The sequence below is a fragment of the Ciconia boyciana genome, chromosome 1 (genome assembly GCF_034638445.1).
Source record: "Ciconia boyciana chromosome 1, ASM3463844v1, whole genome shotgun sequence".
Classification (NCBI taxonomy): Eukaryota; Metazoa; Chordata; class Aves; order Ciconiiformes; family Ciconiidae; genus Ciconia; species Ciconia boyciana.
Genome location: NC_132934.1, coordinates 7,351,772 through 7,368,873, shown reverse-complemented (window position 1 = coordinate 7,368,873; position 17,102 = coordinate 7,351,772). Strand labels below are relative to the sequence as shown.

At 42.2% G+C, this 17,102-nt stretch overlaps 1 protein-coding gene across 1 annotated transcript; it reads right to left on the bottom strand.

The window, feature by feature from the left end:
- Positions 1-5,161: 5,161 nt before the first annotated feature.
- Positions 5,162-13,352, bottom strand: ECHDC3 (enoyl-CoA hydratase domain containing 3). The gene is made up of 5 exons (XM_072857705.1): positions 13,218-13,352; positions 12,977-13,098; positions 10,539-10,636; positions 7,193-7,393; positions 5,162-5,631 (listed from the first exon to the last, which is right to left on the bottom strand). Exons 1-5 carry the CDS (start codon positions 13,349-13,351, stop codon positions 5,302-5,304), a joined length of 885 nt encoding a protein of 294 aa, XP_072713806.1. The 5' UTR covers position 13,352; the 3' UTR covers positions 5,162-5,301.
- Between the last annotated feature and the right edge of the window lie 3,750 nt (positions 13,353-17,102).

The following is a 17,102-nucleotide window of genomic DNA, read 5'->3' as shown; positions in this document are numbered from 1 at the left end:
TTCCTTGCTGAAGAAGTACAAGGAGCAGGTGTCGGCATTCTGGATGCCACTGTTACAGTGCCATCGGCTCACCGTGAGACCTCGGGCAGAGCACATTTGGCCTCCATTTCCCCATCTGCAATACAGGAATGACAATACAGGAATTATCCAAAGGCAATTCTGTGAAGGACACAGTGTTGCCATCCAAATTCTCAGAAATCATGAGCTAGACAATAAAAACTATGATGCTGACTTTTGCTAATGAGTTAGTAATGTATTTTTAATGTTAACTATGTCCAGCTTTTTGTGCCTTTGTAGTACATATTTTCAAGTTTCTCCTCCACAGCTACGGGAGATTATTACTTCAGACCAACGCAAAACTAAATCTTACCCAGTCTGCTGAATTCTGGGGTTGGGTGGCCTTAAGAAAACCACATGAAGTTTATATAAAGTCCCATTCTGTTCTTCGTCTCTGTGGAATGTGGAAGGTGTAAATATCTTGCCCATCAGTCAAGTCCTCTGTTTAACTCTGTCTTCAGCATATATCCCCTAAACGATGTGGTGAGGCAGATTGTTGCCTGGTCCATGAATTAGGAACAACCTTGTGCCGAGTGTTACTCTAGCTACCGCTGCACCCCGGCTTGTTTGTTTGCCTTGTTCATGAGGGGAGCCTGAAGCTACATCACAAGTGATATGATCATATCCTCCAGATTTTGCCGATATATATTTTCAAAAATTTCCAGGTAAAGGCCCAAAGCCATTCTTCTAAGGCCTCCATGGACTCTGAGGTCAGTGGCTGGATAGTTCTTTACATTCATACTGGCAATTCCTTGCTTGCGTTTTCTCGACCAGTTTCCGTTCCAGCTGTTCCAGTGTATATTAATAGAAAAGGTGTCCCTGTCTGGCATTTGCAGTGATAAGATATATCCTAGAGGCTGTATGCAGATGGAGTTGTACTTAGTTTACAGAGAAGGCTGAGTGTATGCCACATGCTATTAGGGCCACTTGAAACTAGGCTAATTACCTGGCAGACATCGCTGCAGAGCAGATTCTTTAATGAAAATGAATGGGGTGACAAGGGATAGACTCCTTGCTATTTTGGGACAAACTCTCTCCTCAGGCAGCCGATAGCCACAGCGGTAAGGCTCCCAATCTATCATTTGGCTTGCTGTTTCTTGGCTGTAGAACTTAATTAACAATTCTGGAACCGGTCTGTTTCCCAGGAATAGCCTGTAAATCCGTTAAATTAAACAATAGAGGCAGATGTGGGCAAAAATAAAAATCCCACACAAGTCAGAAATGAAAAATTATGTTGCTTTGTCAATCCACAGGGGCCAGTACAGGAATGTTCTAAAACCTTCTGAAGCTTTTCTGTCTAGTGGTTCAAACAAGAGGGAAACGTTCCTGTGGATGCCACCATTTTTGGAACTGATGATTACTAATTACATAATTACTTTATTGCATGAAACAGTACAAACAAATACTGTGAAAACTGAGTTAAAGCAGAAATATTTTTTCTCTTCAAGATCTGAAAGTACAACACAAACATTTGTCATACCTGTGAATTAGACTGAAAAAGACCACGGGCCTAGAAAAGCAGTGTTCTTCAGGATCTGAACTCAGTTGTCCAGAGCGCTGTGCTTCCTCAACTTCCACGGATTTGAACTGTGAAGGAGCTTGATTCGTTGTGGGGTTTGGTCTTTTACAGGGAAACCCAAGGATAAGGTAACACTCCTACTCTCTACCTATCATATAAACAACCAGAACACCATTTTTGATAGTTAACTTCCCTTCCCATCACCATTTTGTCTTGCTAAAGTATGCCCGTTCTTAACTTTACATAGCACTTCCATTAATGTCAGTCTGCTCACAGTGAATAATGCTAAGGATACCTATGTAGTATTAGTTTGTTATGAGGCCATTCAAATTGAATGAATCCACCTGCAGGAATAAGATGACCAGAATTTGATTCCACTGCAGTATAACTATTTCAAATGAAGTAATTATCCTTTAAAAATGCAGATTTTCTTTTCTTCAAAAATTATAACCAGGAGTTAATAATAATGCCAAACCCCATCTTGTGTAGATGGCAATCAGTTGCAGGAGAATTTCTAAATATCTGAACAATGTGCTCATCTAAACTATCACTCATGTTTTAAGATGGCCAGTGAAACCATTTTATTACTGCAGTTAGTTGGAAAGAGCACTATTCTGCAAAAATCAGATAATGTACTTATTTCTAAAAGCCTGGAACAAAAGAGCCAGTAGAGATTTGCTGAGTAGTTGCAAGATAGCCATTAAATATAAATATTTTTAAAAACAATTTACTCTTTCCTAATGCTTTTAGAGCAGCATGTGGGAACAGAGTCTAAGTAAGTGCAGCATCTTACTGCATTAAAAAGGACATGATGAAGGTTATTGGGCTCCAGATTTAACCCTTCTATCTCTTAACTGCTCGTAACAGTTCCTAACCTATATAAACTATGTGAGTTTATATAAAACTTACCCATCTTTCCTAGTGGTAACAATACCAGTTTATATTTTTAAAACAACTATTCCCAATGATTCACACTTTCCACATTCCTATAGAAACAAACTATTTCTAATGGTGAATTCAAGTTTAAGTTTCCATTCCTCAAATTAAAAATAGCAGAACTGGAAATTGCTTTCTCTTCATCCTGAGTATGCATTGGAGATGGAAAAGGGAATTTCTTTGTGGGGCTGTATACGTATAAATGATATGAGTATTTATCTCACTGGTTTGAATGAAAATGTGTAGGCCAGTTAGAAAGATAAGAGGCTGATTTTTGCTTCAAACTATCCAGGTCTTGCGCCAGTATAAGGAATAACAGAATTTAATTCTGCTACTGAGGAAGTAAAGTAATTCAACCCCTTGATCCCAGCAGCACACCTGACAGAGTACAGCCCATTGCTACTATGCGGGAGGCAGACTGACTGAACCATGACACCACTTCTCATAACGGGCTGGGAACAAGGCTGACACTACCAACAATGGCCTTTGCAAGGTGGTCCTCAAGTTTAGGTCATTCTGAAGTAGACCTGCAGCAACTGCATTGCAGAGCACTTGGCCTGGCCTTCCTCTACCTCCATCCAGCACCTTCATGGCCCAAAGACAAAAGTGCTGACTTTTCACTGCAGCAGTTTTTCAGTTCAAAGTACCCAAAATAACAGGCAGGCCTGCTAGCAGGGTGTTTTGTAGCATGATGCTGAGGATGCTCAGGAGTGTTAGGCAAGGCTTACGGGGATAGTATCAGGGCATTGTGAAGGGCAGAGCAAGCCAAAGCTCATGGGGACTCATCCATACTGCCTAGGAGTAACTGAACCCTGGCAAGAACTGTCCCAGGACTTTACTGGGTATCTGATTCACTCTGGAGGAGAACTGAGGAATGAACTAACACTCATACAGGCAGGAACCAAGGACACAGGAGCAAACATGCCTTAAAAACATCCTTCTTGATTCGTGATACTTCTACATTTGGAGTTTTAGTAGCTGTAGGTAGGATTCATCTGATCTAACTTAAGACATCTAAGTCTGAGCTAAGCACTTTAGGCTACTTTTACTGTCAACAAAGGAAAAAAGGCCCATCCATACAGTGATTCACCTGGTCTTTCTTAGATGCCTACTTATGGATGAAATGGATAAGCCTTCATGAATTGGCCATGTGAAACTTCAGAAAAAAAAGTCTTTGCTGAGACACCATCCCATGTTGATCACCATGGATTGATACCGAGGTTCCTATCATTCAGTATCGTCATCAATAATACATCCTCAGCAAATTTACAGATGATGCGAAATTGGGGGAATGGCTGACACACCAAATGGCCTGGCTTCAATCCAAAAGAACCATAACCTAAGGAGAAAATGCAAGGTCCTGCACCTGGGGAAGAGTAACGCCAAGCACCAGTACAAGCTAGGAGCTGACTGGCAGAGCAGCAGTCCTGCTGAAACCAGGCTTACAGTGAATGCCCAACTGAATACCAGCCAACAGTGCACTCTCATCACAAATAAGACAAAATGCATACTGAGCAATACTGACTGACTGGAAGTGGCCAGCAGATAGAGGGAATACTTTGTTCTCCTCTGCTCAGCACTGGTGAGGCCATATTTGGAATACAGTCCAGTTTTGGTATAACCAGTACAAAAGGGATGTGGAGAAACTGGAATTGGTCCACTGGAGGGCTACCAAGCTGGTTACCTAGAGAACATGACCTACAAGGAGACTGAAGGAAGCTAGACTTGTTCAGTCTGGCACAGAGGAGTGGTCTAACTGCAGGCTGTGACTGCTTGAAGGGAGTTACAAAGATAATGGAGTTGAAGTTTTCTCAATTATGTCAGATAATGTAACAAGGGGCAATGGCCAAAAAAATGCTGCTTCAAGGCTCACACTGGACATTAAGAAAAAATACTTCACCAGGAGGTTGCACAGCGCTGTAACAGCTTACCCAGAGGAGCAGCTGAATCCCTGTTGTTGGAGGTTGTCAAGACCATAAATCCCTGGCTGAGCTGCTCCAGTGTTGGTAAAAGCCCAGCTTTGAGCACAAGGATGGACTTTCTAACAAACACATCGAAGATTATGCGATAAACTGAAGACATACAGCCTGAAAATTACAGCTGGGTCAAAACAGCGCCAGGTGAGACTGCTGAATTCCACAGGGAGTGGCTTTCGCAGTGTGCCCCTTGTGAAACTAAACACCCCCAAGCCATGCTCAGCCTCACTGGAGTCAACAGCAAAATTCTGTAGAGCTGGGACACGTGCTTGAACTGATGGTGGAAAAACAGGATCTGCTGAGGGAGGCAAACTAGTAATACCTACAGCTCATAAGCAGATGTATTAATAAGGAGCAATGGACTACTGTTACAGGCTTTTGTCTGTAACATATAAACAGTATTGGAATCCATTACGATATGTACTACCATCATCTCTGGAATGTGTCCAAGCCCTTAATTCTCTATTAATAACAATAAATGGAAATTCTCAGCCAGAACTATGGGGACAGGTACTGAACAGGGTGATCTGAGCTCTCTTCCAGTCCCCGTGATTCCCTAAGTAACCTGGGACAGATTAAACTGATTTTTGCAGCACAGCGTTCTTTCTAAAACCATAGATTAAATTCATTGCTGAAAAAAAACATTTGGTTTGATTTTTCTTAACATTTATTATATACTTAGAATACATTTATTGTGTCTTTGGCATACATAAGAAGAGAAATTTAACTTTCAGTAAGAACAAAAATACAGTTCCCAAAGGCAACTGTGTGAAGAATCCTAAAGCACAGCTAAGCTTAGCTTAGAAACAGGATTCATTTCTTCTCATCCTGAGAGTGTGACCAGACAGGCTTACGTTTCTGAATAAAGGCTTCAATACCTTCCTGCCCATCTCTCAAGGTCAAATTGTCTACCATGACCTGAGTAGTCATTTTGTAAGCAGTATCAAGGTCCTGTGTCATCTGTCTGTAAAAGGTGGCTTTCCCCAACGCCAGGACGGATTTGCTGCTTTCGCATATCTTCTGAGAGATTTTCATGGTCTCTTCTTCCAGCTTGGCTTCTGGTACCACCTTGCTGACAAGCCCGTGCATTAATGCTTCTTGGGCAGAAAGAGGTTCACCCGTGAAAAGCATCTCTAATGCCACCTGAACAAGAAAAAATATTATATTAAGTCAATTCAACTGCCTTATTACTTTGGTTTGTTTGGGGAATTTCAGCTTCCTCCTTCAAGTACAAGTTACTCTTTTGACAAATATAAGATTGAAATCTTTTGGCCTTTTAAACTGCCACAGAAGTGCTAAGAGGTTTCAGCAAAGAGAAGGACTGGGTCTAAAGTTGGCCTTTTTTCAAACCTGCCCACTGACTGCAGCTGTCCTAGGCTGACACCTCTGGGTTTCTTTTCAAAAGCCCAGAATCTCCAGTGATTGCAGTAGGAATTAAGAGAGATGTGGATGGTCCACAATGTCAGATGACTGAACTCAGTATTTTAAGCTGGGCATATAATGATAAATAAAGACTTAACTATGTCAATTTGTAGTTTACACATTGCCAATGTGTAGTTTAAACCTGCCTTAGTTTAAGTTTGGTCGGGGTGTTTTTAAATATGTCCTTCTTATAGCTGCATCTATTTCAGTCTCCTGCTGCTTCCAGCATCTTGTACATCAGGTTTCAAATTAAAAAATCCCACAAATACTCAGTGACTATTCAATGTTATATATCAATAAGAATTTTTTTGCATGACTCCTAATGCAATTGACCAATGCCCTGAATCGTAAGAGCTGATTATCCTCATTAGTAGCTTTGCTCTGGTAGCTACAAACAATGGCAACATTTCATTTGATAAAAGGTAAAATCAGTAATCCTGTAGGGATTGTTCTTGCTACTTTGAAAAGTGGCACAGAGAAAAGTATATCCCACACATTTTAAAAAGGTAACCATAAACCCCAGAAATAGTAATTCAGAAACAGTTATACTGTACACTATAGCACACTTGGAAAAAAACCAGACTATATTTGAACAGGATGGCCTTACAGATGGGAAATTTAAAGCTGAAGCTCTTACCCAGCAATTGGACTTGTGCAGTTAAGTCCTTGCCTCTCAGGAGAGCCCTGCTGGGCTTGAAGAGTCTGTCCGCGTGAATCCAGCCGGATCAGAACTTAAAATTTCTTTTCTCAGTTACAGAAGCTTTACAGATCATACTATTGTTTATGCAGTGAGAGATGTGTAGTCACAATCAGTAGGAAATAAAGCAGGAAGAAGGTATAGGAGGGTTTTAGATGCTATTTAAAGCATCTTGATCTACACCCAGGCAGATCACGCTGGCAGTGAAATGTCACTGCCTGGCGAGAACTGATACCTCGGTGGGACTGATATCCTGAACCTGCAGGGGTTTCCTCATCAGGGGACAACATTATTGTCTAAAGCACAGAGCTGTCTGTTGGAAAGGAAAGGGATTGCTGAGCTGGTGTGCTGCTGGTAGAAGTTCATGCTGGTTGGAATCGCATCAGTAGGAAGCTGCTTCCCCTAAACAGAGTTCATCCCTTTATTATTTTTCCCAGTCCAAAGAGTTACGAAGATGTCTTTTGCAATTAAGTATTTTGAATGTTGTACTGCAGGAAAATAAAGTTTAGGCAATGGAACTAAAACTCCTAACAGGGGAACCTACTTCTTGCAAAATTACAAAGAGTATCTGAGAAGGAAGCCTACCTTTCTTGGAAGAGATCTGCCCAAGGCCACAGCTGGTGTGGAGCAAAACAGTCCGATGTTTACTCCAGGAGTAGCAAATTGAGATTTCTCACTCGCCACTGCAATGTCACAGCTTGCCACAAGCTGACAGCCTGCTGCTGTAGCTAAGCCATTTACTTGGGCAATCACTGGTACTGGAAGTTTCTGGATTAAAGTCATAACCTGCATGCACAAAAAAAAGTGGTAAGTTAGTCCCTGAAGTTTAAGCAGTGGCTGTTCTAAAACTTGCAATTGCTTCACATACCTGATGTGTGCATTTTTCAGCTTTATTAATTGGAGTTTAGTAAAAGAAGTAAGCTCTCTGCAAAACCTGTTTTGATGCACAAGACCACTGCTGTTCCAGTAGCTGCTCAGTTGTGTTTATGTAGCATGAGTAGGTCCTGCTAACTCCAGTGGAAATGGAAAACACAAGAATGAAAGGCAGAAACACTTGTTATCAGATCTGCATGGAGCTTGGGTGCCGCTGCACTGCAGGTCTAGTGTTCCTGGCTGTGGGAAGATGTGTATCCAAGATACGCCATCCCCCCCTTCATAATGGAAAACTGACTTAATAAAAGCCTCTGTCCCAAGAAATTAAACCAGCTTATTGCGGGTTTCTGCATGATCTCACCGAAACACAATCACTGGATATCTTTCTAGGTTTACTCTGCATTCCAGGGAGAGACTTACCTTCCAGGAAACAATTTTTCCTGCTTGCATTAGACATAAGATGCGAAAACACACTCACTCTCTCATTTTCTCTCTCTCTCTCTCTGATAATTCTTGAAGGTTGGACATCCAACTTCAGATAGCTGGTTAAGAAAGATTAATTTGCCTTAACTTTTCTAACTCAGGTTCTCCTTCCACACAGTGGGAATCAACAAACTCACCTAATTTTAATGCCTGAAGACAGAAAATGCTAGTTAAATGATTACAGTCCTTATCTGGATAAAAAAAAAATCTCATATTGGCACAGTGTGGCAAGATAACAAATTTTCATTTACTACTTCCATTTCTCCAGTAGATGAAGTCTAGCAAATTTTATGTTGCTTAGGTAAAACTACCTACATTCAGTTCTGAATTTGATCAGTCTTTCTCTCCATTCTTCTATCTTTGCTTAAACACAGTTTTTCAGCAGATCTTGAGAAGCCGACAACAAAAGAGTAACAATAGTTGCATCCATGCAGACAAACAGCTACAAAGTACTCTTGTGGTTATAAAAATTCAAAGTCAACTGCTTCTCCGAAAAACCCCCTGGTACTTATGGTTTTGTATTTGAAAAGCCTCTGGGGAAGTGATCTTCTCAGCTGTCTCAAACTTGTATGTGGAGAGTACGTAGCTCTTGGATACTGCATTATATAGTGTTGCTACCATTGTTATATGCATGAGGAAACAGAGGTATAGCAGCTGAGATGATCTCCTTAAGACTACCAGTCATAGACAGATGTAGAAGCCAAGGTTCCTAAAAATCAGTCCAATGCTCTGGACCCCCTAGTCCACAATGCTGTAGGCATGTCATTTAGGGTAGGATCCATTCTACTTAAGTATTGAAACTGAGGAAGACACAATCCCATTTTGGAAGCCCTCAAAAGTACCTTTCTCCCTCTCTTGACCAAAAAAAAGCAAAAGTTAATTATTCTACCAGACAACTAAAATTTAGATATTAGTTAGGATCCTAAATAAAGCCTAAATTAATTTATCTATTTCTGTAAAGTGCCATTATTATTTAACAGTAAGACCTTCTTCCTCCATGGGGATAATAGTGAGTTGTGATTTATGAGAAACTTAGATCCCTTTAGGATACTCAGGTAGAGAGTTTAAAGCATTTATCACTACCATGAACATCAGAAAAGGGATCACTTCAAGTGTCATTTCATTTCTTCTACTTAATTTCTTCCTCAACTTGCTTTGCCAATTTCACAGAGGCATTTAGGTTGGCAGTGACCTCTTGAGATCATTGAGTCCAACCCCTCTACTCAAGCAGGCTTGGGTAGAGCAGGTTGTCCAGGACAGTTGTGTTTTGAGTATCTCCCTATCTCTGAATTTCATGGTCTCAGAAATATTCATCTGAAATTGGTACATCTTTTTTTATTTGTAGTAATGCTCCCTTACTAAACTTACTATACAGTAGGGCACCATTCTCACAAAGAAAGCTAGGCTTGTTTTTAACTCTAAATGCTGACATTCTGTACTTTTTTGCTATTTCTCTTCATTAATCAAAGTTAAGCTTGCCATACTACTCATTAATCCTGAATATAGCCACAATGCTAGAAATACATACAGGACAAGTTAAATTCTTCTGGTCCTTAAAGTGAGAAATTTACCAACTCTTGATTTCATGCTATATGGAATAAGTTTCACATTTTTTCTGCCTGATCTTTCCTATTCTGTGACCCGGAAGCTGCATGGTTCAGTTTTCCACTGACAACATACTGGTATTCTGCCCTGCAACTGCAAAATTAATATTAAACTATTGGCTGCTAAACTATTGGACCTCGGCTCCTTTCTGATGAAGGGACTAACCTGTCATTCAGTCATATTTATGCTTACCTCTTTGTGATCAGCATACCAAGATGAAATCCAGGCAAAGCTGCCAGGATAATTGCTTCATATTACACTGAAGGCCCTTCAGTGGTAACTTTCACACATGGCTTTTACAGCATTTGTTAAATATGGGCTTGACAATGTGTGTAGAGATCATTATTACTGGAGGAACCAGAACAAAAGGTTTCAAATTACTTTGTGGTCACGCTGAGCAGGATTAGGGGTCAAGTTCTAGGGCCGTTACAATCAGAGGGGTTTTTGCCATTCTCTCCAAAGGCTCCAGGATTCACTTTAACTTCCCGACTTCTGGGTCTGTGCCTTTGTAACAAGAACTTGTATGGTCTGCTGACTGGGCAACCACCGAGTCAGAGATGTATTCAGATCTTACTTTCACATTGTCTACTTGATGTTTAAGCCGGTCTTGAGCTATTAGCTAGATGCTGGGAAAGAACATCTGATCACAAGTGGTATGAAGGTGGTTATCCCTAGATATTCAGGAAAGACTGCCCAAATACTCAGCTGCAAGGAACACTGGCTAAACTAAGGAACATGCCAATGCCACTTTGGCATTCTAGCACTTGTATTTGCACGTAGAGAAATCCACGGAAAACATAATTGTACCAGGAACAGGTATTAAAATGGCAGAACAGCAAAAAGCAAGGAATCTGGAGCAACAGTCTGTGCTTTAGCTAGCAGATGAGTAATGCTGTCCCTCCTTAAACCAGTATCATTGCTTGCTCTTAATACCAGGTAAAAGGGGTGGCACTTAAGCAGAACTGCTTACCTCTGCACATATTTCAAATACTTGAGAATGATGCTTCACATCTTCTTCACTTGACAGTTCCTTTAAATCATGGCCGGAACAAAATACAGGTCCTTCAGCTGCAAAGATTTTCAGGAAAAGTCAGTCTGAATTAATCAATAAACCAGGGGTAGCGGCATATCAACATCCCAGCTAAAGGTATGTCAATGAGATGTCAATGGTCAAAAAGGAGCTTGGGGACGGAGTTTTACAGAGAGTTCCGAAATATTGCCTTCTGGGTTTTGTAACATCTTTAAATTGCCACAATGCAACATCTAACCACAGTAACACCCATAAACTTTTGTAAAGGCCTAGTTTTACTTCCATTCCAAGTTAACTCAGTTAAAAATAAGGCACTTCACACCTCTGAGCCCAGTTTCTTGTAAGGACTAAACAGCTCCTTGGTACAATGTAAACTCAGCTGGAGCAAGGATGGAGTGCTCTGCTCTCAGACTAACAGATACAGTTATTCCCTACTGATTGAACCCAGCATTAATGAGTAACTTTTACTAAATAAGCATCAAGATTTTTGTGTCATGGCATTCAAGGTCACAATGGAAAAAAACCAGAAAAAAGGTTGTTCTGTTAGAGGAGAACCAGAAGGGTTGTTGGGACATCTTTTCCTCCACTGCTAAAACTGTCATCTAGAGAATGCCAAAAAGCACGTCCAGGGTTTGGGCAGCAAAAGAGCAGGTTTCTGTGGACCCGAGTTTTGGATTTGCTTGCCTCCAGTGGCAGCTAAGATCAAAACACCCTTTACGGGTACACTATCTTTACAATAGTTTTCCTTTGTCATGAGGATATCTGCCATAAGAATAAACCAATCTGATGCTTTTGAATCCTTCAGAATTTCTCAGATATTTGTATGGACGTGACATTTCCAGCTACAACTATGCAGACACAACCTTACCTATGCATTTGTTTCTTACGGACCACATTATTGTGGCACAGTCTATCCAGAAATAACCACACAATTAACATCAGTCAGCTCATGGGATCAGCAATACATATCTGGAAATTAATCACATCTGCATTTGTGCCTCATTGAAGAAGAACCCACTGCAAAGTCTCTGTTAAAGACTCAAAGCATTCCCTGAGAAGTCTTTTATTTTCTTGAGATTTGTTCTTTTGCATTCCATTCAGCAAGGGAATTGGAAATCAACAGGAACGTGCAATTTCTTTTTATACTAAAACAAACAAGCAAATGAAGTCATGCTCGCAAACTCCCAGACTACTGTACTCCCAAAGAAGAACCTGAAATGTTTCACAAAATTTGTAACTTTGTATATGTATATTTGTATATTTGTATATATGTATATTTGTAATGTATATTTGTAACAATATATTTGTAATATATATTTGAATATATATATTTAAACTTACTCCTGTGAAGTTAGCTTATTTCCATGCTCATGTGTATGTGCACAAGCACACAGTGTTTTCCTCTACGTACAGGAAACAGCAGCATCCTAAATTAATAAACCTATTTTTACAAGATGTTTGGAAGCGGGGCAGGGGAAGATTATCTTAGAATAGCAGGGCAAAAAAAGATGGCTTAAGAACAGCTCAAGTTTCATTATCTTTAAGAACTCTACAGGTTAATACCTCAATGGAAGAAAACTGTAATAGGCTCTGAGAGAGAATGTTTTACATCTGCAGGTTATGGGTGACTGCGGTATCAATATTATGGTCTCTCCTTCATCGGAGGGTTTTAAAAACAGTTTTGACAAACCAGTCGCAAAGATAATGAGGCTGATCCTGGCTTGGAGCAGGGGAACAGAGCACATGATTTGAAGAAACCTCGTGAGCCCTGTTTACCTGAACCATCTGTACCTGCCACCAAAGGCAACAAATGTCATACCAGCTCAGCCTGTTCCTGCACGAAAACCTGTATCTGGGAATGTTATTTCTTTAGTTTGATAACCATTAGAACCTGGCTTTTGTTCTCTTTAAAGGTTTCTTTACGTACAGTTTTGAAATCAATTATTTCATTGACTGATTGTTTTTACAAAAAGGAAAAGCCAATCGACTCTGTAAACACACTGCACAACCTGACTGAAATACTGACATTTTGAAACGTGTTTCTACAGTGCTTCTTCTTACACAACTATCAACAAAAATATAACAAAAACCAAGCAAATTGTTAATGCCATGTTCAAGAATGAGTAACTATGTACGTGAGAGTGGAAACTGGGACGAGTATAAAAGCACAGCACGAGAGCAGGCTCTGAAGGGTGAAGGCACACGTAGGACACCCTGCACCTTCCTGGCCAGCTGTACGGAAGACAACACACAAGTCCATTCCCGTACCATTTTCCATAATTCTGTGAGAGATTTCAGTTTAACCTCCGTATTACCCCGGTTTTTCCCCTTCTCTCGCCCCCCCCTTCTCTTCCGTCGGCCTTAAATGACGGAAGTACCTGAGATGATGATAACTCGGAGCTCTTTGCTTCTGACGTCGTGCAGCAGGTCCTCCCTGAGCGACTGCAGCATGGAGAGGGACAGGGCGTTTCTCTTCCTCGGGTTGTTCAGGATAATGTTTCTGTAAAAGCCGTTAAATACAACGCGGGTTGCTATTAAAACAAGCAATGAACGCATTCGGAGCCTCAGGGACGGGCCCGCAGCGCTGCCTCCCCCCCCGCGCCGCCGCCGCCGCCTCACCGGACGCCCCCCGCCTGCCGCCGGTCCGTCAGCTTCTCCGGCGGGGGCGGCTGCCCTGCTCCCGCCGCCGCCGCGGCGCTGCCGAAGGCCGCGGCCAGGGGCCTCCTCAGCCGCCACAGCCGGAGGGCGGCCATGGCTGCCGGACAGGCGCGGCGGGCGGCTCGCTACCGACCCCTAGGCCGGCGGCCCCGCGGCGGGGCCGCTGCCTCGGGCGGGCTCGGGGCCGGGCCGCCGCGGCACCGGGCGTCTCGGGGAGCGCGGCGGGGGAGGACGGCCCCTGTCTGCTCCCGAGGCGGTGCATGGCGCCAGGGGACAGAGTAAAGCGCCACAGACCTCCCCTCGCCCCTCGCTTCCGTTCTCAGACCTGACTTCCCCAACGTGTTGGCTGTAGAACCGGTGAGACCTCCTGGGACCTCCTGGGTGGGAAGGTGGCATTCATCCACGGGTATCTCGGGGTTGTTGGAGGGGTCCTAAAAATGTTGACGTTTTTGCTACAATTTCTTCAGATTCCACTGGGCGTTTGCATCTAGGACCATGCGATGGAGATTAGGACCGTGCTGAGAAAACTTAGTGACCCCAAGTTGGGATGTATCATCAACAGAGAGGACAACTGTGTTACGCAGAGAGAATGAGACGACTTCGAGGCCGAGAGTAACCGGCATGGGATGAAATTCAATACTACAGGGTCTGAGGTCATATACTTGGGAATTAATAAGATCATCATTTATTCACTGGGAGCTCATCGTCTGGAAATGGTTGTGGAGAAGACCTTGGGTGTTTTAATTGGTTCCACAGAGTCAGTCTGTAGCCCATATGATGCATCCAAGAAAAAAAAAAAAAAGACAAATGTGATTTTAGGAGGTGATTTTAAAATTCAAATGTGATTTTAAAATTCAAAGTATTTTAGGGACATACAGGTACATTCACAGCTCATCTTGATGATTGTGTATGCTTCTGGTCACGCACGTTCAAGAAGCCAAACTAAAAGAGGGGCAGAGAGAACAGATGCGGCATAGAACGATGACTGTTATGAGGGATGAGAGGAGCGTTGCTCCTTGAGTCTAGCAAATTGAATATGAAAGAACTATGACGGCTGTCTCCAGAGGACAGGCATTTTGCAATCTGAGAAGGCAAAAAGCTATGTAAGAAGGAGAATTATGCGGGCACTACAGCAAACGGGTATGCACTGAACATTAACATATCTGAGCCAGAAATGAAGGAGCAAAGATACTGCCGTGAGAGGACTGAGACTGTGGAACAGCCCTGCCGTAGAAGCTACATGAATAAAATCTGGTTGTTTGTTTGTTTGTTTTCCCCTGAGGGAGCTCAGGAGGCTTCTAAAAGGGGTTATATGATGTCTCTGCCTAGGTTACCAGAGGGATGGATTTGGGGAAGTGGGTACCTCTCCATTTGTGTCTCTGCTGAACCCCAAAGCTCTCCTTTGCCAGCTACTAGTACAATGCATAGTAAGTCTTTCTAGTTTGAGAGATGCACAACTCTCTGCAGACCCCAATTATTCAAAACAGTTCTTCCAGAAAATGTCACTTTGCAATATAACCTCTTGCATTTCTTTCATTCTTCTGTTCTCTGTTTACTCGCAAGAGCAATGACCTCTCTTTCTTCACACCTGGCTCAGGCAGTCTCCTGGGAAAGAAGCAGCTGTGCGGATGAGGCAGCTAGTGAACAATCTCATCTGCCATGAGATGCTGACGGGCCCAAAGACCAAGCAGCGTTGTTCCAGGAGGTACCGGCTGCCCCAGTCATGATTCCCTGCTCTTCCTTATCACACCTACTCACTGTGTATTCTTTCCTAAATGTGAGGGGAAAGTATTAATAATTGAAGTCTTTTATGCACATGCAAGTCTTCATTGTTTGTGCTCCATTTTCTGGCAGAGCAGTAGGTACTCTAAAATAAAATAGATGTATGTCCAGCATATCTTCCTTGTAAATGTGAATCTGTGCTCCTGATTCCTGATCTCCCCATTCTTGTGAGTTCTTGCGAAGTATCTGTAGGTTCCCAAATGTGTCTCTAGTTTTTGTCAGTGTCTGTTGAACCCCTGCAGCTTCTTCTGACTGTAGTGGCAATTGTGGCTTTTCAGTTCTGAGCATCAGCCTCATAAAAGAACCACTTGGATTTTGTGTTTAATAATGTATTTACTCATACAGATAGTAACAGCTTAGTGTGGGGATGCACTTCCTGCTTACTGATTTTATATTGCCTAAAACAACGATCCGCCAGATCACTGGGCTTTGGGGCTCCACTATAACAGCAATAGCGGGTTTATGTACATTTTAAGGTGTTGAAGGACACTGACAGGACTGAGAGCTAAGTCTGCACTGGGCTTTCCCCACTTGCCTGTTTCCACTTTCTCGTGGTACTTCATGGTCATTCACTGAAAAGTTCTTCCAAAATTTAATTTTAATATGTGGTAGGAATCTGTAGCAAAAAAACCATGCCCATTTAGAAGAAAATGAGATCATCTTAAATAGATCACAGCAGTTTTCAAAGTCCCTGCTTGATGTGACAAAGGCCAGCACCCAGAGAACACAATGTGTGTGCTAGCTCTGGGAGGAGTTCTTAATCCCCTGCAACTCTGACCAGTGACCTCTTTCACGCTGGCCTTGTGAATTACAATCTTATTCTTTTTCTTCCAGCTCCTTCTCTTTCTCCGTCTTCTTGTCCTTTTTCTGTCCATCTCCAAGGAAAAAATTTTTTTTGGTCTTCTCCGAAAAGCTTCTTTTTAATATAGTGTTTCCAGCTCCCTGGAAATTCTGTTCTTTTTCACTTTGATTGACAACCTCATGTTTCCTTTCACACCCACCCCCATTACAGATTTTTTTTTGGCTGCAGCATCCCCAATGCATTGAACAGACCTGCTGCTGCCTTCTCTGAGTAAGCGTTGGAAAAAACTTTTCCAATTTCAGACAGCTTTCCTTTTTATAGCATTTGCTAGCAGCATTGTGGTTACGGCTGAGCTCACACTTCCAACTGGAGGCAACTAGGAGCCAGCATTGCAAGTACCAGATGGGGCTTTTCTAACCTTTAGCTGTATTGATCCTTCATATAAAATAAAAAGGGAGATGATAAAGGACATAACGCAACTTCATTCTCAGATCATTACAGAAACTTTCAGGGTATCACGCTGTGCTAGGAAAAGATGTTGTGAAATTCAAGTGTGCTTCGCTGCTATAAAGCACTCTGGGGTCTCCATTCTAATGTTGCTAGATAGCATGCATGGACAACAAAGCCAGTATACAGGATCCCCTTCTTTATGAAGCAAAAGTATTTATTTGTGTCATTATTTCCTTGGCTTTCAATGAGCCCAGATGGGGCATGCACCTTGTAGGAGTGCCTGCTTCCCCCCAATGGTCAGTATCATCCCAGCTCATCCCAGAGCAAAGGCACACCTTGTTGGGATGAGGCTGAAATGTGAAACACCTATACACATACATAGGTAAATGAGTAAATATATACATAAAGACACTTCTGCCTATTAATTGCGATGCTGTGATGAAAAATTGGGACTATTTTATGGAACGTGAGGCAGGCATATCCCTAGGTGAGTTTCATGCAAATTATTTCTCGTGAAACGTTGGCATTCTCAGAGGATCTTGCGACCTGATTTTCAACACTGCTGAAGGCATTCAAATCCCACTGGGAGCCAGAGGGGTTCAGCACCTTTACAACTCAAGGACTGCTTAATTCTGGTCAGGTCTGTAGCTGTTCCAGGATAACAGGGAGAGCAGGGCCTTGTTCTTGCACCCAGGCCAAGGAAAATAATTTATTTTCCTGCTTTGTGAATTCTGCTAGCAAAGAGATAGATTAGTGCATTACAATTTCCCTGATGTGGAACCCTCCAGGACTGCCTAAAGAAAAGATGAAAA